The following is a 21,608-nucleotide window of genomic DNA, read 5'->3' as shown; positions in this document are numbered from 1 at the left end:
CTGCTGCAAACAGTGCACTTGGCCATATGATATCAAGCATGCTTTACTTGTCTGTACCCTCATTTTCCCATCTCCAGAGATGGCTGAATAGACATCAGTAAATTGATAAAGCCAAATTCAAGTTTCAATTAAAGAAATCTCTAGTCTCCAGCTTTTGCTATGAGGCATCTTAATAATCTTAAGTACGCACTCCTGTTTTTCATTTTGTGTGATTAACTCTTGTAAGTAATTATGTAGTTTTCCTTAAATGTGTGGCTTGTAAAGCTTGATATTTACAGACCTGTTTTAAGGCCTCATTTCAAAATAATCACTCTCCAATTGAACTGCTTTAGGCCTCAGGAATGCATGCAGCCCGTATGGCTCTGCAGGAGCAGAGATTCCCCCTTCCTTGGGGACAGTCGAGGTCAGACTGGATGGGGCTCTGAGCATTCTGATCTTCAAGTCCTTCCAGTTTGAACAAATCTATCATTATATGTATGCACTCAGGTAACACTCCTCTATTTTTCCTGGTCCTTCAGTCTGTCACAGGTTCAAAGGAACCCCCATTAAGTGCAAGGAAATAATTAGGTCCACTGCTTGAGATAAAGAACTATAGGCTGTAATGTGCAATTTTAAATTATATATATATATTGTATTGTAGGATATCCACGCAAAAAATAAACACTGAGCTTTCTACCAAAAAGGTTATGCAGAGAGTATATAGAAACCTAGCAAGATGTTTTAGCAACTGTGGGAGTAGACTGAATCAACTACCTGTGTCCCATGAGATACATCTGACAATGGAATACCAGGTTTAAATGGAGACAGCTTCTCCAGGGTATGAAGTTTATTTTATCCCCTCCCATTGGCAGTTCCTAGAGCAGCAAATGCTCCACGCTGCAGTAGCTGAGGAGGGATTATGATGCTGCACACTCCTATTCCTGCTTGGCTGCTTCCTCCTTTGCCTTAAAGTATTTGTATTTTGGCATAGGGCAGTGCGTTTTTCAGGATAAGAACATGATCACTTCTCATGTGTAAAATACTCTTCCCGGTGGATCTTGCTGCCAGTTTCTGCTATGAGCAGGACTGCTGATGAGGGCATGAGGAAGGTCAGTGCTGCAGAAGGAGCTTTCACACTCTGGTCATGTATTATGAAGTGGCCACTGCTTTTAGAGCCACAGGCACATCAGTGTTAGAGTCTGTGGGAGGTACTGGGGCTAGCCCTATGCCCTAAGCTAGTCAGCTCTGGGTCAGCTCTGTCATGGCTTCAGTGCCATCAGCCCACACAATCTGATCCCTGCTTCATCAGCTTGGTTACCTCAAGAAAATTCAAAAGTCTCAGTGCTGCTAATTGAGGTGTGGGAGTGTACTAACAGCTCGAATGTTAGAGGACAGCAGTAAAAAGGAAATTGCTCTAAACTTTTAGACCCCTTTTCTGACCCTTTTAAGGGTCAGAAATAATTTGTCCCCAAGTATGTTTAAGTAAAGATTCTGCTATTGAAAAAGCCACGTAGTGCAGGTTTAGCAGAATATTCTTTGAGAGCTGTGAAGCACACAAGTAAGTCTGTTTCATATAAAGCCCAGCTGTGCAAATTCCTGGTCCAAGAGGCAAACCACAGTCTGTTTCTCTTATGCAGTACCATCAATGTATATATATAAAGTCATTGGTTCATTTTTTTCAAACTAAATTATGCCTACATCACCAGACATGTAATTCTGAGTCTTTAATTTTTATGGCATGAAGCTCTCTTCCTTTCAGAAGAGCTCAATGAAGACTGGGAGAGGAAAGCACAAGCAATAATTTCCCATATATCCCATCTGAAATGAGCCTTATGAGGGATATGTATGCATTATTCATCCCAGGTACTGGCATATTAACAGTACAGAGCTGTTTACCAATTCTGCATCTAGGTAAAATAATGTACAGGTACAGATTTTCTTGCCTGAGAACATGACACAAACTTTAAGGCTCAGATTATTGCAGGAATTTCCCCTTGCAGTTCCTCAGCTTCCCTGGGCAACGCTTTGCTCTGTACATACAATTGATCGGTGTTTTCATTTGCCCTGGTTTCTTTGCAACATGTATCTCTTACTGCCCAGACAAAGGGGAGGAGGAAAGTCTATAAATCGGTGATGATTCTACTGACCCTGCTTGTGTCTCTTTTCTGCTCCTTGAGGCGACCGTTCGTTTTCAGGCTTTTTTAGTTCAAGTTCAGATTTCCTCACTGATTTTGCATAATTGCCTTTTAAAATAATATCTATTTTAATATCTTCAAAACATGAAGATGAGGTATGAAAATCACTACTGATTACACATATAAGCATTTTTGGGCCACTAAAAAAAACATGGCTCTTCTACACCACTAACCTTGGATGAATTTACATACATCTCTGAGTTCCTTAGTGCAAAGAACCTTTAATATGCCACAAAGCAAGTCCCTGTTGTGGAGTGGTATTCATAATAATAGTACCAGGTAGATAACACATGGGTTCAAACACAGAATTTATCCTTTAAAGTCAATCTTGATTAATATAAGAAAAGTCCTCGAGGGAATTTAGAAACTATGAAGCAAGGAAATTGATCATATTGATCTGTAAATTCCATGTTGTTTTTTTTTTTTGTTTTTTTTTTTTTTTGAGGACAGATAAAATGCAGATAATAGTTTTTATTTGCTTATTCTTGTTAGCATTACTAATGTTTTGGCAATGGATGTCCATTACACATTATATCCAAGATACAATTATACCAACTATGGGGCAGCTGCTTGTTATTCCCCACAAACATCTTTTGCACAGCTCTGTTGTACAGTTTATATACAGAAATGGATGTTTACTAATCCATTTGTTGTGCAAGCTCAGCCCTTCTGTTTCAGTTGCTTATACACCTAGACTTAATTCTTCTGAAATTCCTGTTGAAGTGCCTTCTTCTCAATGCTGCTGTGGCTAAGCTATGCGGAGATGCTCATTCTCATGGATGCCCATAGCACAATGCTGAGTGTATAGGAAATTGGTAATCACAGCCTGAACCTCTCATTAACCAGCTGAGGCAAGTGTCAGGTCAGCTGTGGGAGCACAGGTGAAGGTGATTCAGCTGTGGTCCCAGAAGGGGTGGAGTTTGACTCCACTTCATTTAAGGGCTGACCACCACAACAACAGCATCTCTTTTTGGAGATTGCTATTTTGTGGAGTTTGGGTGACCAGCTTCAGCATTTCCCATCTAGATTGAAGGCCTCAGAATTGGTGAGTTTCTCCTATAGATAACCTTTGGCTATCTATTATATCACCATTCTTGTATTATCTTTTACTGTACACTGCCATTCTTGTATTCTTAATTCTACACTGAGTAACTAAGATCCCAGATAACATTGGATGAGAGCCATGTGGTTGGTACTTCTCTCTTCTATAAGCCCCAAAGGAAAGCCTACAGTAAGACCCACCCAGAGGTTAGCGTGGTGCTGCTTGCCTTGCTGTGCCTTAAGGTAGAAGTACTCATGAAGAACAGAGATGGGTTTAATTTAAATACTGTACTTGTTTTCATATCCTTGGCTTGGAACCCAGGTACCATGCAAACTTCATAACCACTCACCTATAAAATCATATTAGATGTTGAATTGCTTTGTATACAACAAGACAACTCTAAGAAGATATATGCTATTACCGCAGGAGAGGCTGCAGTGTAGTGGCTATATCATTCTCCTGAGAACTGAGGCATGTCAGTTCAAATTCTTGCTCTGATCAGAGATGACATTTCATTTTAGATATCCCATCTCCTCCTTGCAAATTCCTAAATAAGCACTGCTGCTAGCATTGCTTAGCTTCCTATAAAACTATTCAATGGGAAAAGGAGATAGTGCTTTTTAAAAATTAATTAAAGCACTATTGTGTGAATGGGGAGATCTGGATTCCTATTTCGAGCAAAGAAGAACCAGCTTAGGAAAAACAGGGGATCCTCTGGTGACTCCTCAGTCTCATGCTTGCAGCTTACTTGTAGATTCCTTTTCTCTTAGAAGGAAATGAGGACTAACCCTGATTGTCCATGTCCTTCTGACAGCTGAGGTTTAGGGGAACTCTGAGGGATGTCGCTACCCAATTGCTTTTGGTGAGGAAATTTCTAATGTCCCTACAACACAAAGGGATTTTACAGTGAACCCCACTGTGGCAAGTGTGGAGTCTACACCACATGGTGGAATACCATGTGGAGGTCTGTCACCCCACAGCAGACATCAGTGCAGTGCTTTTCTCCACATGAAAAGCACAGTGAGAAATTTGTGCACCAAGCAGAAAGCAGTATGAGAAATTAGTGCATCAACTTTGTCACAACACAAGGGCAGCAGGGAAAGTTCATAATGATTCCATAAAATAGACTGAAAGTTAATTACTTATTAATCACTTTCATCCAGGATGATGTAAAGAAGCCTTAAAATTTTTGAGAATTAGCCCAGCAATTATAACTTCAGCAGACACTGTCATGGTTACTTCAGAACTCTTTATATATCACACTGAAACAGGCATAAAAGAGTTGAAACAACTTTTAACTAGAGGTGGGGGAAGAGTATTTGCTTTTTAAATACAGGATGTTATTTGTGGAAATAACAGATTTTTGACAAAGTGTTCAGAATCAACTGACACGTGATTGATGCCCATAATAATTGCTCACTTCTGTAATCCTTCCACACCAATAAATGTTTCAAGCTTACATTTCAGATATCATTAATACTAAGAATAAAACAACTTGTGGATGATATCATAAAAGCCCATGTTTGAGAATTAATCTATTTTTGTATAACTGCTTAATAATGATGGATACTTTTTCTTCCTGGTGTAAACACTAGCTAATTCTCTAAGCCTCCCTCCTATGTTCATGAAAAAGCCAAGTACAAATGATTTTAGGGATTTTTAAAGAATGGTGGTAAGATATTGCATATGTAAACCTGAATTTCTCCACTTGATGTATATCTGATGCTGCTACACTGCTAACATTTCAGTACTGGAGTTCTGATGTTTTTCAGTTTCTAAGAGAGAACACAGCAAATCTAGGAACACAGAAACACTGGGGAAGGAAAAATAAGGGGGGAAAAAGACGCATCTGAAATGTAGCTGTGCAAAGAGACTCCAAGTGAAACTATCACGCTTATTTTTGTTCTTGATAAGCAGCGGGGCAGCTTGGAATAAATACAGGTAGAAATTTTTTTCGTCTATTTAATGAGTTCAAAGAGGCTAAACAAAGACACAGAAGAGTTGAACATTGCTGTGTACTGCACAGTAAACAGATTAAAATTTTATACCTGAGCAAAAAAGGAATTTAACTATTAACTACAGCATGCAGAATAACTGATAAGTTATCGCATAAACGTAGCATACTGTTATTAGGTTACACTCATTCAGTTGCTCTTAATTTTTACTAAAGCTAAAGATGGAAAAAGCTCCAAGATGAGATGAGTGTGTGACATAAAACCACAATAAGGAAAAGCACATTACCATCTAGCAGCCTTTCCAGAAGATCAAAATTATCTGCTGTTTTATTACGCAGGGGAGATGCAGCAACAATTCAAAGCCTGTGGAGTTAATAACATGTCAGACATTTAAGCAGGTCTTGAAAATTAAAATATTGGCAGTTTATGAAGTGCTCATAAAAGACCTGAGCCTGGCCTGCATCTCCTCCCTCAAATGCCACTTTAAAGCTCTGTGTTTGCGAGCTCTTCCAAATATGGAATTAAAGGTAGGGATCTATAGAGAATTAGTGATGAGGTCTCAGGTTTGCGATTTTTCTCACCAACATAACCATAGCCAATTTATAAGGAATGACTTCTGACCCCATTTGATTGACCCAAATCCACCTTTAGCTTTCTTCATACAAATTTGGTATTTTTTCCTTTTTTCTTTCCCCTTCTCCATTCAGAATATTCTAGTCTGAAGTGCTTCAGTGCAAGTCAAAAATGGTACCGTATCACTCCGTTTACCTTATTTCCGCAAAAGGTCCCTGTGGGAGAAAAAATGGCTGAAATGCTTGAGTTTTAACCAGCACAGCCTATTTCCCCAGACAGGCTTCGTTCTTCTAGGAGACTTCTATTCTCCTTGGTCTCTACATGCAATATACAAACTGCCTGCCACCGACAGCAGTATTCCTGTGCTGCAAAATAACCATTTTCTTTCCTGTAGCCAAAGCAGCAAACTCTGCCTTTGTCATTTAGACTTGTCAAGTACGAATGGGAGGGATGGGGTTGTCTCTTACCATGTTACAGACAGCCAAAAACAAAATCTCTCTCATTTCCTTGGAGTTGTGCAGTCACATTCTCATGGTGCCAACCTACTCCCCCCAAATCACATCACCTGCCTTGACTTGCCTGCTACTTTTCTTTCACCTTTTATGAGTAAAACTATGCATTAAAAATGCATGTGTCAGAATGGATTTATTCCTTTGTCCACAACATGTGCATTTCTTCTTTAAAGTCAGAAATCTTAGACATTGGTAGGTTGTGTGAAAGAGTCTCCAGGGAACTGATTCTTCTTTACTTCCAGTTTCTTCCTGGCTTTGAAAGCTGCTGACACTTCAGGGTGGATGGAGTCTAGCCGCTGTTCGCACTGAAAAGCTGTGAGGAAGGCCGTCCTGTAGTTGTTATTCATCCAGCCATAGAGAAGGGGGTTAGCAAATGTTGAGCACATGGCAATGACATGAAACACTGTGTAGATTAGTTTATACTCTTTCAGGTCCAATACCTGACTGTCAATATCACTGACTAGCTGGAAGGCATGGAATGGCAGCCAACTGACAGCGAACACAACAACCACGCAAACCAGCATCTTGGTGGTTTTCTGACGCCGCTGGTGGTAGTGGTCATTCCCTGCCCCAGGACTAACATGGTTCTTGAGCTTGGTCCAAATGCGGATGTAGGCATAGGAGATGACGGCCAGAGGCAGCACATACTGGATCAGGAGCATGGAGACACTGTAGATGGTGCCATAGTTAAGCTGCCCGTCCCCTGGCCACTTCTCAGAGCAGACCACAATCTTGAAGTCAGGAATGATCTCAATCAGCGAGTACTCGCGGAAGATGGCCAGAGGGCTAGCCAACAGGGCACTGACTGCCCACGCAACTCCTATAATCAGGAAGCTGATACGCTTAGAGATTTTGCTTTCCAAGTGATAGACAATACAGCGATGTCGATCCAAGGCAATCACAGTCAATGTAACAGTAGACACATGCACAGCAAGAGCTTGGGCATAAGGCACCAAGTGGCATAAGACTGGGCCCAGTTTCCATTCACCCAATAGTGTGTAAACTAGAGTGAAAGGCAAGCACAATGTATTCACCAGCAGATCAGCCACAGCCAGGTTGGCGATGAAGAAGTTGGTCACCGTGCGCATGCTTTTGAACTTGATGATCACATGGATCACAAGAGAGTTCCCGATCACCCCCAACAGAATGATGGAACAGTAAGCAAAGATGAGGATTATCTGCACCTCAACTAGCGTTGTGCTATCCTTCAGTTCTGGTTTGGGGTCAAGAGCCAGTTCACTGAGTGGTGTGGTGTATCTTGGCAAGTACGGCTTGGTGAACAACTCCATCTTCACTTCATCTGTCTGGTTTTCTTCACCCAGTGCTTCCAGGGGCCCCATCCTTTCAGTAGCAATAGCACTGTCCCTGAAAAACAGAACAAAACAAGAACACACAGAGAAATCAATGTGCAGTGGCTATGACAAGAAGTAATGAGCTAAAGGTAGAGCACTTTCCTTTTCTTACCTAGGTTCTACATCCCATGATTAAGAAAAGATCTGTCTTAAAATATTTAAATTCTGTTGGCCTTACATTTTAAGCTTGATCCTGTAATATTATTCAGGCATGACTCCTGATGAAAATTGGGACAGATTTCAAAAGCATTTCAAAGACAAAGTTTGCCTAAGTAAATGCAGCAGGATTAAGATCCAGCTGGGCTGTACATCCTTTCTTCGGAAACCACTACTTAAGAGTAGTTTATTTAGCACAAAACTTTCAGTAATACCTATGGTATTCTACATAGAATGACACCATCCAGACTGTTATCAGCATATTAATATTCCAGCTTTTCCTTAATGAAAAGCATCTTTTACCAAATTCCTAAAGGTTAGTTTCAGAGAACTAAATATTTATGTCTTTCTTCAATAAACTTTTTTCTAAGAAAGTTAGTGCCACAAGGCAAACAAAAGCACACCATAACTGAAATATAAGCATTTCTCTGAACTGACCGTGTAACCTACTCATGATGAAATTAACACAAGAAACAATTAAAACTCAGATATAAATAATATTTCCTTTTTGACTAATGCTTGAGAAAACACAGTTCCTTGGAGGATGCCAATCAATCTGCAGTCACGAAGAAGTGCAAATCATTCCCCTTCTAATGTCAGTGAGAATTTCACCACTGGCATCAAAATCACATTTTCTTGGCTTCCCCACACAGGCCGAGCCAAATCCTGCTCAGCTAACCTAACATTGCCCCAATACTACAGTAGGTATGGATGGATAAATTGATGTTTTATAGTCAATTTCTGACTTGGACTTCAGCCCTATGTGAAATGTTCCTGTTCTCATGCAGACTGCCCAAACCTTGGGTGACATGGTAAGAGAGCACCACACACCTGGAGGCTCCATGGCTTGACGTCTGAAAATACTAAGAAAATGTCAGTGCACAGTGGGCTCACAGAAGAAACACCACTGGTTGCCACTGAGGATAAAGCCAAAGCTCAGTGACTGTTCTACTTTCCCATTTATACATGCCCTATGGAAAGCAAGAGTAGAGAAGTAATGTCACTTTCTTGCCACCGGGTGTTACATATGGATCCACCTTGATTTCAGGTCTGCCTAAAAGAGATATCCTTGCTGTTAAAACCTGTGATTTCATGTAGCCCTTTTATTTGTGATGATCATGATTTAAATCACATCTACTTCACTGCAGATCTCCGTTCCTACCCGTGTCCCTGCTAACATGTATCAGTGACATACCCAGGTGTGATTTCCTAACCAACTTGCTAAATGTGTACATCTGTATGCTGTGATTGGCTACTACAGCCAGATACAAGTACTGTCTGCCAAGAGGTGAACAAGCCTTTCATGTTTTGCTTTCATACCACACAACATCCCAAAGAATTTCTCAGTGCAAGACTTCTATTTATCTTTTTTTTTCCTTTCCAAAACCACATACTGGAAGCTATTTTCCCCCAGACTACACTGGTCTTAATTATGCTATACCATTTCTGTGCAATTAATTAACAGTGCAGCCTAAGATGTGCAGCATGCTGAGGTACGCAGCTGAGACGTGTTGCTGTTTGTAGAGGCTTACCCCACAGTTTTGAGCAATGTAATCACTTACTGACTACTTGTGTAAGCAAGGGTAGAAGAACTGGATTCCTTATCAATACACCTTTAGTCCACCAGGTAGGAAAAGTAAGAGATCCCTGAAAATTTGCACAGCCAAAGCAATGCAAATATTCAGAGGTCGTCTGAGCTTTTTCCTTCAACCTGTGTACCTGCACCCAAGAATTATGCCTACATACATACATTAGTGAAGCAGAGATAAAGCAGTGAGGTCTCAGAACTGTCAGGTGCTTCAAGATCTCATCATTTTTTCCTTGCAAAAACAAAAGGCATATTTACACACCGTAGTAGCAGGGTGAGAGGGAAGGCAAATTTCAGTTTTCCCTTGTTTTCTACAGACCCAGGGAGGATGATGGAACTCGGCCAAAAAAAGATAGCATCCCTTTCTTCCACAAAATGTTTTTGCTAGTTTTCTCTTGTCTCTGAATGATTCCTACTTCAAACCTGCTGTTTAGCAAAGCCTTCTTTTGTTCCACCACTTTAATTCTGTTTGTTACTGCCTTGTTTGGGCTGATGAAAGGCATTTTGGTCTCGTGTGACCAAAGCGGAGGATGGGAGGAGGGACCACTGGGGTCTCCAGCCGAGACGAGCTGGGGACTCAGGAAGGGATGAAATAAAATGGGAAAGTCTGGCATAACCACTGGGACAGTTCAGTAGGCAAAGGATCAGCTGATGTCCTATAACGGAGAAGCCTGAGGAAGATCAGACAGCATTGGACAAGACCCTTCCCGTTCTTTCTCAGCATCCGATGGTATTTATTTGCACACCCACTGCACTGAGCTATTTTTCCCCAGTTTCTCACGGACCCTCCCTCGGGAGTGGGCATCAAATCGCATCGAAAGTTCCTCGGAAGAGGAAGGTTTTGTAACGGTTCCGACAGCAAGCGAGCAGAAAGGGCAACAACCTACGTGATGGCACAGGCAAGCGGCGCTCCGGGCACGGCGGCAGCGTGGCACCGGGACTGCTCTGGAGTTGCTGCGGGTGGACAGGTAAGGCACCGCTGCCCTCCGGCTCTCACCGTAACCGGCCCGGGCGTGCTCTCGGAGCCCCATTTTCACCTCCCTCCGCCCGGCCCGGTCCGCCCCCCCTCCCTTAGCACACTCACCGCGGCGGCTCTCTCCACCCAGGCGATGGGGCTGCATCGAAAGTTTGGAGGTGAGGGCAGCAGCGGGCCCTGCATGCCGAGGGGCGGGACGGGGCGGGACGTTGAGACAGGATGGACCGGGGAGGGCTGCCGCCTCCTGCCTCCCGCAGAGCGCTCGGCGGGCGGAGCGCCGTGCACAGCACCGGGATGCGGCTCCGCCCCTGTCGGCGCCGACCGGCTGCGGGGAGGGGGATGCACGGCGGGGCAGTGGGGTGCGGGCTTGGCAGGGGGCTGTCCGAGTGAGAGAACAGGGATTTAGCGGGGGGAAGGCTCGGCTGTCCGTGCTCGCTCTTCTTCGCTGCTTCTTAGTGTTCCCGCATCCTAAATGTAAAGAAGACGCTTTTGCTCCAAATTGCCGCTGGAATCTTTAGCTGTGTGAGCCCCAGCTTGCAGATTTGTGGCATCTCATAAGAAACTTGGAAGTGCCCATTACCAGGGCAGGTGTGAGGATGAATGAAACACTAATGTATTCCATCTAGAGCAAAAGAAACAGTTGGTATTTCTTTAACAAGGCTACAAAAGTAAAGACAACAGCTGCTGCATTTACTGGAGCTCTATGCTCAGCAGAAAAATTCAAAAACCTCTCTTTTGTCAGGGTGCTTAATTGTGGATTAGCTCCAGCCAGCGCTGCCATCCTCCTTGTAGGGGTCTGCCTTCATGACACCTCATCAGTAGGATCTCCTTAGCATTTTGTTGTGTTCGTAAGTAACTTATACTGTGAGAACCAGAGACACGGCTCCTCCATGTGTGCCTGATTCAACAAGCAGTGCCTCAGTCCATTGTAGCCGCTAAAAACAAGAACCAAAAGATCACACTCACTCAATGGCTACTGAGCTGGTGCTGGGACAGATCTCCAAACTTCCTTCAGAAGCTGCAGTTCAGAACACAAATGCTGCTTTACTTGACACCTCCTATTTGCATTAATATTTCAGGTAACTTCAAAGATCAGCAACATAAGCTTTCCTCTTCTGACCTCTTTTTCATCCTGAAAACATTCTGAATGAGAGCTCTTCGTCGGCTAAAGGTAATGATTCCTACTTTGGTTGTAGCTCAGTGTTACACTCTTATTAGAGCACAGAATGTAAGTAGAGTATCAAGGACTAACTTCAGTAATTTATGGTTATTTTTGAAATTCAAAACACGTCTAGAGAACTCCCTAAGATCTTTACTAATTCAGGCTGCCTCTGATGAAGGGCTTTGCTCTTAGTCCTTCAGCCCTTCTGAGACTGTTAATGGAAAGCTCCTAGCTTATTGCCAAATAGATTTCTTTGATCACTAAATAAAGATCCAGGAATTTCAGTTCTCTTACCCCTGTTTATTTCGTTTCCCAAATCAGTTTAATTGTGGGATTTGCTTTCTGATCTGTCAGCACACATGGATGTGTGCCGTGAGTTTTAGCACAGCACATGTATAATATATGTCTGGAAAGGCTGTGCTTGCCTTTCCTTCTCTAGCAAACAGCATACAGTGGTGTTAATCCATCTCAGGGGTGCTGCTCTTCTCTGCTCCACACACCTGTTCTAGCTTAGTGTGCAGTCCTGCTTCTCACATCTTGGGCAGTGCAGTATAATGCTATGATTCTTTACAATCTGCCTAGCTCAAATCCCCTGGGATCCCACAGCAAAGGAAAAGCTGTTCCTCTGCTTAACTTCCAGACTCCCGGAGGAAATCAAGATGTGCAAGTTCCCAAAGCTGTCAGGCCAGTGAAAGTTAAACAAGCAAGAGGAGGTGTTATTTCCCATGATGAGGAGATTCTATGTTCAGGCACAACTGAAATACTTTACAGATCTGCATTTCCAATAAAAAAACAGTGATTTCTATTGCTTGTAAAAGAGTGGTAGTAAAGGGCCCCGTAAACACCACCTTGAACCAAATGTCCTTTGAGACACCAACATCAAGGGCAGAAAAAAAGTCAAGTAGCACATGGACTGCTTGATGTGAAAAAGCCACTGGGTGACCATCTCCAAGGTATCTGTGGATACTTTTCTCCTTGAGCATTTTAAATGAATACCTGATAAGCAAGATCCATTTAATCATGAACCAAATAGATCAGATGGGATTGCCAGAGGTTTCTTACTGTACTTCCTGGACCAGGTGGGTTCTGGGTATGCCTACAGTGAGGGGTCCCACAGCCCTTCCCAGGCAGCATATCCCAGCACTTGATGACCCAGAACTATGTTTTGGAGTGGATCGTAAGATAGATTTAAGATGGTTTATATTACATAAATTAGTTACCTGAACATTAAATCTTATATTCCTATTTAAGGCGAGCCTACAAAACAAGCCCTTACTGTGAATACATGTATGTACCAAGGTGAAATGCAGATTGTATAGCTGAAGAGCTTGAAAAAAAAATCTGCTGGACATATGTTGTTTCTACTGGAAATCACACTTGCACCCTACAGAGAAACTGTAGGGTGTAAGACATTTGATGTGCATAGTTTTCCTCTGGCAGCATCTACTTAACCATCTTTACTGTCAGAAAGTTGTCCTGAAGAATTCCATCCAACAAGGGTTTTTCAGAGGGAATAATAAGCAGTTCTGCAGCATCTCGGAATGTACTAGTTCTCATAGCAAAAGAAAGTTCTGTACACACTACCCAGACTCCAAGCAGTAATGACTTCTGTTTCACAGAAACATGGTTGCAGTCACAGGTTGAGGAAAGAGTTGCCAGTCTTTGTCCATACATTGTCCAACATCGGATTTGTCAGATGTTTGATGGACATCAGCAAGGCAGAAGAAGTTCATCAGACACTGCTCTCTTCACTTACAAAGAAACCATTTCCCCTTGAGCAGTACCTCTGACAGCAGTGTTGTGCTGTGTGCCTCTCACTTGAGACAAGCTCTGCCAAACCTTAATCACACAGATGTTCCTGGAGTGAGTCAGGTTTTGTGGCATGGAGCATTCTACCCAATGCTGACAGCTGTTTAAAAATAAAATGAAAATAAAAGCAATAACACCTGAAGACATGACCTCAAGAAAGAAAATCTGTCTTGAATTTCTTTGTAGTGCCAACACCAAGGTTATGGAGTGAAAAATTGTTCAGGACTGAGATTTCTTTTCTTGCTAAAAGGCTCGTACAGAAGTGTTGAAGTAGTGTTTAGAATGAAAATTCTGCTTCCACAGATCTGTGAGCATTTTGGAATACATTTATTAATCATCTTTTGTTCTTGCTCCCTTTTAGTTTAGATTTAATCTCCCCGGTTCAGCTCAGCCTGTTGCTCTCCCTTTCTTAAATGCAGACCAAAGAAATAGCTGTATGCATAAACAAGTGTAATCAACCTTAGACAACTAAGGTGATAAATTCTGGGCAGTGGGGAGCAGAAGAAATTGGCGAATTTGTGAAGTATCGGCTTCAAGTTGCTAACAACAGTACTTCACAGCCAGTGATGGTTAAACAAGTACTTCAGTGCATCTCATTCGAAAACCAACACCGCTAAAGGCTCAACTCAATTGCCTGTATGACTGATTGAATTCTGCATGTTTCAGAATAAGAAAGGGCTGCAGAGCTTAGTGCTTATTTAAAATGTGGTCTGCTCAAAGCACCTCATGGTGCATAACCGCCTCAGCTGGTCCATTCCAAGACAGGTAAACACATAGTGTCCAATAGTTCAGCCAAGAAATGACAAGTTACACATTTAATATCAGCACAACTATTTTTGTTCATCTTAAAGTCTTTCAGTAGCTAATCATAATAAACATGTTTTGTCACTTCCTCAATCAGTGCCCCATACTAGCCATGCTTATGCAATATATAAACTCTTAGTTTTTCTCTTCTTTCCTCTGTATGTACTTTGCAGTTTCATTCATTCTCTTTCCCAGCATGCTCTCTTGTCTCTTCAGAGAATATAGAAATTGCCATTTCTTGACAGAGTTTTTCATGATACTGTCATCGCTAGACCTTGACAAGAGCTATTTAACTTTTATGAAGATCTACTTTCTGTCACCTGGCATTCACAGAGGCTGGCCAAACAACGAATTATCTCAAAAAAAACATGAGGAGGAAACAATTTACTCTATTTTTGTTGTTGCTGCTGCTTGCATTTAAAAAAAATATATATATATATATTTTTCTCTAAAAACTAAAAAAAAATCCTATTTTTCTTTAATTCCAATTCTTTTTATACTGACAGATATCTGCATACTCCACATTGTAGAATGGAAGGTGACACTTGCCTAAGCTATTAAAAGTTGGGTATAGAGCCAATTGTTGCAAATACTAAAGAGTTTTTAGATGTTCCTGAGGCAAGCATGCTCTGTTTATTTTTAAAGAGTTCATCACAGAAAGCAGATTCTCACATACAGCTTAGAGCTTGAACATTATACACACTTCAGTCCTCAGTTTTCAGTAGCTGGGAAAGACATCTCTCTCTAAATGATTTCCAAAAGTGAGTCAACAACACAGAGTAAGTTACACTTACTCTGTGCTTGCTTGAACGTCATTTATTTCTAATCCTGTTGTTGTTACAAGCAGCAGTGCCACTCACTCTTTGCTTTGCCTGAAAATGGTGCTTGTAATGATTTCAGAAAATTATGTGCGTTCATAACGTTCAATCAGATGATCTTCAGGCTCCATTTTCAAATTCCTGGTGAAATCTGTTGATGTGCTGAATAAATTATCTTTGGGACAAAAATAATAATAGTAAAAATAAGCTGAAAAGATGAAAGCCTTTGTCTTGTACATGTCCCTTCCCTCTCTGCATTACATTTCTTAGAATGTAGAAACAATCATAAATTTTAAACATGTTCTCTTGTGTTTGCAGACAGTGCATAGAGCATACAGTTAACTATAGCCTAATCAGAAATATCATATTTTAGCTACTTTTCAAATATATATATATTTTTCTGTTATAGTTTGATATTCTTTGCTCAGGTTGCCCTTAAACTCAAAAAGTGTCATCTTTTGACCCTTGCTCAGCCATCTGACATTAAGAGGCAGATGACTGTTGGCAGGGTTGGCATTTATAGATGCTTGAAAGAATCAACGTGAATAAGGAAACCTATTGAGGATTAAAATGTTTTGTTGAATACTGATATCTGTGAATGAAGACAGGCATTCTGATAGTGTATCATAGAATCAGAATGGCCTGGGTTGAAAAGGACCACAATGATCACCTAGATTCAAACCCCTGCTATGTGCAGGTTCACCAGCCACCAGACCACACTGTCCAGAGCCACATCCAGCCTGGCCTTGAACGCCTCCAGGGATGGGGCATCCACAACCTCCTTGGGCAACCTGTTCCGGTGCATCACCACCCTGTGAGAGAAAAACTTCCTCCTAATTTCTAACCTAAATCTCCCGTCTTAGTTTAAAACCACTCCCCCTTATCACTATCCACCCTTGTAAAAAGACATTGCCCCTCCTGTTTAAATGCACCGTTCAGATGCTGGAAGGCCACATTGTGGAACCTAGAGTGTATAACACAATGCTTCTTGATATGTAATGTTGTGTAAAGCACATCACATTCATTGTGAGGTTAAGTATAAGATGCAGTTCAAAACAATTTATGGAACTTTGTCATGAGACACAAAGAAGCAATTTTTCACTTAGTGTTCATGGGATAGTGTTGCAGTTGTTGAGAGCCAAGTTAATGTTTTTAGTTGTTGAAAGTGAATTAATTCTCATGAGTGTTCAGCAAATTATTTGAGCTTTTCGTATTTGCCTAGAAATTTCAAGCTCTGCTAAACCAAATTGCTGTCTAAATCCTGAATCATTTTGTACCTCTCTCTGGCTTTTTATGGAATAATTCAATTTAGTAGCAATATATGGCTTTAAATTCATGGATTTCATTTGCAAGTGTATTTGTTCTTGAAAAATTACTTTGATTGCTAAAGAAATGAAGAAAAAAAGAAAAAAGAACACTCTCCACACCTATTATTAGTTCATTTTCTTTTGCAATAAAATAAAATATTCACTACTTCTTTTGTACACTCTGTCACAGTTTGAGTACTTCTAAAGGACATCTGTCAGAGGATGAATGCAGCAAACCTTCACAGTCCTCTTCTCCAGCTGTAGACATACAGCTTGGACATGAAATGTTTGAAAGTTTCAACTGCTCGATCTTCCTCCTTGCTGGTACACTGACAGGATGCTTTCCATTGCAGTCACCACATGCACTAGCAGAGTAAAACCTTGCCATCCTGTTTTAGACCAACACTCATGTATGAGAGTCAGTTAAGTGTGTTGACCTAGCTTCTTCCCAGGGTATAGAGAGAACTCTTAACACTTTCAGAGAGAGGCTCACCTCCCACTTGGATCTGAACTGGCAGTTTTCTGAATCAACCCTTTTTTCTTTGTTAATTGTCCATCATTCACACCCATGCTTTGCAGAGACTGATGGCATTTTAATTCCTAAGGGTATTTTAGGATGGAGGAGAGGAGATGGGAAGAGGCTTGGTGAAAAGTGGGTAGGAGTTGGTGTTTTTGGAAGGCTAATTGTTCTGATTGCACACAGAGAAGGGATCAGCAGCCAGAGCACCATCTGTGCACACAGTTTATCCCTGCAGCCTGGCTTCCTCACAGAGGAACGTGTCAGCTTCTGCTTTGCTGGATCAGCTGAAATCCTCCTTCTTGCTCAGAGCTCCAGTGAAATTATGCGGCTTTTTAATGAATTCAGATCTCATATCTCTGCCCAGCACTTCTGAAGGGTACAGGTTTTCACTCAGAGGCAGAAAGCTTCTCTTCATTCTGCTTTTCACTGTCACCTCAAAATGATCATCTCAGTGTCCTGAAGAATGGTAAGATATACGTGATCCCACACAGAGGTGTAACAGCATCTCAAGGGGCTCTGAGTGATTGTCCATGGCTGTATAGTTTACATCTGAGATGGTTGAACTGGACTTCCTCTTCAGTCTGGAGAGAACTGGTTAATTTGATCAGTGGGGTTTAAAACATGGTTCACCTCCTTAAACAGATATCTCTGCTTGCCTCCTTGTTGTGCACAAAGACTATGGGACTCATTCTCATGAAGAAGCTGGCCAAAGTAGCTGTCCCAGAAAACTTCCTGCTAAACAGATGCACTTCTCCTAAATATCATTTACCATGTTTCACAATGAATTGTCCTGAACAAAACTGTCAAACACAGGGGGAAAAAAGTAGCTATTTTCATATGTAGTTCCATACTGAACTCCATATCAGTTATTGTCGTGTTGACAACCTTCCACTTTCAGCACAGTCTCTAATTCAGTACTTAATAGTGTAGACAATGGCAGGTTTAGATGGATCTGCCATTACGCAAAATTAACACCACACATTCTTATCAGTGTGGGTACACAGCAAAAGCAGATTTCGGTTCAGTTTATATAGCTTATTAATGACCACTCTGCTTCTGTAGATCTCCACACACCTCACCCTAGCCATTATGTTCAAAAATTCTTACTTGTGGCCCCTTTATTCCAAAGCTTCCCCATGACTCCAGCATTGATTCCTACCACTTCCATTCCCTTCTATTTTCTTTCATTTATATCATCTTCTTCCCAATTTAATCTTAGGCACAACTGCTATTTCTGCTATTGATCTTCTCTGCTAGGGATATCAGATACACTCCTTTTGCTTATAATAGCACAGTTTGTTCACCATCAGAAAACAAGAAAATTGTGCTAGTGTTTGTATGTGAGGAAAAGAGGGAGCTCTTCATTTTTACCTTTGCCTAAATACAAAATTTGAGAGGAAAAATTGGCATTGTAAATTTTTTCCCATTATTTTTGCATGTTTTTAGCGTTATGTTCCATTTCTTTCCAGTACAAATGTGCCTGGGCTATTTAGTGTAAAAGTAGTGAGTACCATTAACAGGAACTAAGATAAATTTTTGGGTAATTCCTGTTAGATTTTCTACCACCTTATGACATTACAAAGAAAATAGCTTTATGAAAAAGTCAATTGTTTAACTGATTTGACTTGTCAGATTCAAAAGGCAGAGGTGATGAACAAAACAACTTTATTTTTCCCCCAAATGATTCCAGGACATTTTATCTTACATTGTCAGTACCCGAAATGTCAGTATGACCACTACAGCCTAACCCAGAGTTTTCCAAAGCAGCCTGAGAAACTTAGCTTTCCGCTAAACCTAATGGGAATTGGGTAGCTGTCTTCTCAGCCACCACTAAAAATCCCAACCTCAAAGTTTTAAATTATTTGTACTCTGAAAGAGGTTTGCACGTCTTGGTAAGTGTTATTTCTGAGTGCTCAGCAGCAAAGTAGAACAGACATTCCCATGTCAAGGAAGGAGTCCATAAAAAAGAAAACAAAATAAAGTTGTATATATCAAGGAGTTGCTTCTTCCCAGGATGGATTTGCTCCAATAGCATATATCATTCCATCATATCTTACAAGTCTAACTGTGAAATGTGCAGAGCATAGTAAAGAAAAAGATCTGCTGAGTTAAAAATGAGCATGAATCTGCCAAACCTCTGCATAACCACAAGTGTAAGTGGGAGCTGCAAGTGGGAATTTCAGCAGCATACTTTTGGTGTAGCTTGTGGTTGAGTGGTCTAAAATTACAGAAAAATTAACAGTGTAAAGAGTCTCCTTTGCAAACAATTTATTCATTCTTTTGGAGGCATATGGCATTTTGAATATCTTATGCCTGGAAGCATGTGGCCTACAGCTTGTTCCTTGACACCTCAGGGATGCTAAGCAAGCAGCTCCCAGGAATGTAGGGATGAAAGGTCAATGAGATTTGAGGTATTTGCATCTTGCAGAAAAGAAGTGAGATCTTGTAGAAAACCTGTCCTTTCCATGTGTTAAGTAAAACCGACAATGGGCTTGTTTTCTTGGAGTAACCTGCTGATGAAATGGTCACACAGTGTGATTCTGGAAAGAGGGAGAATTAAGATCTGCACAACACTAATTCCATCTTAAAGAAATCTTTGCTTTGGAATGGATGCTTCCAGGAGTTACTATCCTAAAAACTGTTCCTATTAGAAACTCTCCTAGCATAAACCAACTCTTAGAAAACCCCTTAACTCTTAACTCTTATAAACCCCTCCCCCAAGAAGGAATAGCATTCATATTGCTGCAACTGGAGGTAAAATAAAAGATGAGTTGGCCCAGAAGGCAACTTTCTGTGTTGTCATAAAAATAAGACCCTGCACTCCTTTGGTGGAGCTTAAGGCTGCCACTTCAGAGTTATTTCCACCCATTTAATTTTGATTGCATCTCAGTAGGCAGTAAATGGTGCAGGATACTTTTCAACTGAGGGAACTGGGGGGTAATTATCAATGGCAGGATTTTTTGTGTGTGTTATTTTGACTAAGTCATTTTTCCAGTGGAGGTGGGGTAAATACTTATCTCTGCAAAAAGAAAAAGAGTTGAAGAAATAACTTTAAATAGATTTGGATCTTCCTTATATATCCTTAAAAGCAACAAAAATCCAGTCAGTAAGAAATACATCGAGTGAAGAGAATGAGTTGAAAGGAGGCAGGCACAAGACACAAAATTTATTTATGATGAAAGCATTTCTTAGGACCATGCTCTGCTACTCTCATTAAATTTCTAGATCAGAATGCAATTTATACAGCTGCATTTGGTTCCCAGGTGTTCTGGCTGCATGACTGTTGTACTTTGCATGATGAACGAGACACTGTTTTCAAGAGCAAGTTGCTGTAACACAGGTATCGGAACAGGGCCTAATAAGTTCTACAAAATGGACCAGAAAGGCGGCTGTGGCCATGTGGTGCTCTGTGGGGCTGCCAGGAGCACCCCTGAAACAGACGGTGTTTTTCTGGTGCAGAAAATACTGACAAAATATTTGTTTCATGTATTGCAAGATATTTTTTCAAAAGAGTGCTCCAATGCATGCTTGTGGCTACTTACATTCACCAGCTATCGCAACAGCTCAACACAGTTATCAGATTGCTGATTTGAGACCCATTTGCTGTGTCACGATGCAGAGAGAAGACAGTCAAATCATGTTGCCTGGAAGCATGTTTTATGTGAGCAGAAGGTTGAAACAGTGTCTGTTCTTTCTTCTTACTTTCTTTCTTTCTTTCTTTCTTTCTTTCTTTCTTTCTTTCTTTCTTTCTTTCTTTCTTTCTTTCTTTCTTTCTTTCTTTCTTTCTTTCTTTCTTTCTTTCTTTCTTTCTTTCTTTCTCTTTTTCTCCTGGAGATTAAGAGAGCAAACAGTTAATCATGGGAGAAAAGGTCTCGTAGACTGGTTAAGCATGAAAGGCTGGTGTTTGAATTAATGGGTTACAATTTGCTCTGTATAGAACTTACCCCATATATAATAGCAAGAAAAAAAACCAAAGTCATTTGTTCTCTCACTGCTTTTGAATTTACTTTGATGTCACTAGCATCAGCCTTAACTTAGGTCGGTCCACTGCTGCCACACACAGAGAGGAGCTTTGCTGTAATTAAGGATGGGAATTTGTTTCTGTTTTAAGGTGCTACAAAATCTATTGCTTTTTTCAAATACAGTGAAATTTTGTGGATGCCTAGGGGGTGTATTAGGACCTGTTTGTGTTGAAATTTGGCATCATGTGAGCTAGACATTGTGCCTCAAGGCAGGAACTTTTTTCTTTTCATGTGTGACAGGTTCTTATAATACATTTCTTATGTTGTCCCTAGACAATCCAGTCATCATTCTGATTGTGACTGATTGATCTCAGTGGTTTGGCATTTCCCACTGTTGGCACACGGGGCTCGTGTTCCAGCACTGAGTCAGGAAAGCAGATTTGGAAACCAGTGCTCTCTAACCCCTCTCTTCAGTCTGGCTGCACCTCCTGCACCCTCACAGTGAGCTCAGCCCATCATTGCAATGCTCCCCTTCCAGAGGGGCTGGGTGATGGCTGCTGGGTGCACAGCTCAGACCTTAGTTCTGACCGCAGCGCTTTCTCTGCAGTATATGTTCTGAAGAGTAATCACAAATCTTCCTCTGTCACCAGCCCACATAATGAAGGGCTAAATCATGGCACTGCCATGAAATACGAGACAAAATAATGGTACGCCACCTGGGAGCAAATCCAGAGACAGCCACATCTCTAGTATTGTAGAGGCCAGAAGGTTTATTACTCCTTACATTCTTTGCTCACAATTGCCCTCAGGACCAGTTCTGACAAATAACGTTTCTGATATTCCCCGAGGGAAACTTCAACAGTATCCAGCATTTGTATTGCTTTAGATGCTCACTAAC

General features: G+C 41.2%; 1 protein-coding gene and 1 long non-coding RNA gene across 2 annotated transcripts in view; one reads left to right on the top strand and one right to left on the bottom strand.

The window, feature by feature from the left end:
* Positions 1-4,445: 4,445 nt before the first annotated feature.
* Positions 4,446-10,636, bottom strand: NPY2R (neuropeptide Y receptor Y2). The gene is made up of 2 exons (XM_015860997.3): positions 10,437-10,636; positions 4,446-7,621 (listed from the first exon to the last, which is right to left on the bottom strand). Exon 2 carries the CDS (start codon positions 7,594-7,596, stop codon positions 6,439-6,441), a length of 1,158 nt encoding a protein of 385 aa, XP_015716483.1. The 5' UTR covers positions 7,597-7,621; positions 10,437-10,636; the 3' UTR covers positions 4,446-6,438.
* Positions 9,914-21,608, top strand: part of LOC116653370 (uncharacterized) — a 24,437-nt gene continuing 12,742 nt past the window's right edge. Inside the window, exons 1-2 of the long non-coding RNA XR_014945230.1 lie at positions 9,914-10,486; positions 11,408-11,499. This is a non-coding gene — a long non-coding RNA (uncharacterized LOC116653370). The remainder of the gene's footprint in view (positions 10,487-11,407; positions 11,500-21,608) is intronic.

This window comes from Coturnix japonica, chromosome 4 (assembly GCF_054131305.1).
Source record: "Coturnix japonica strain WE chromosome 4, WE-NBRP24, whole genome shotgun sequence".
NCBI lineage: Eukaryota > Metazoa > Chordata > Aves > Galliformes > Phasianidae > Coturnix > Coturnix japonica.
Note: the sequence above shows the minus strand (reverse complement) of the source record. Positions and strands in the feature narration are given on the sequence as shown.

What these genes read in the sequence shown, in the direction of transcription:
- NPY2R (XM_015860997.3), bottom strand. Translation starts at nt 7,596, where the DNA reads ATGGGGCCCCTGGAAGCACTGGGTGAAGAAAACCAGACAGATGAAGTG.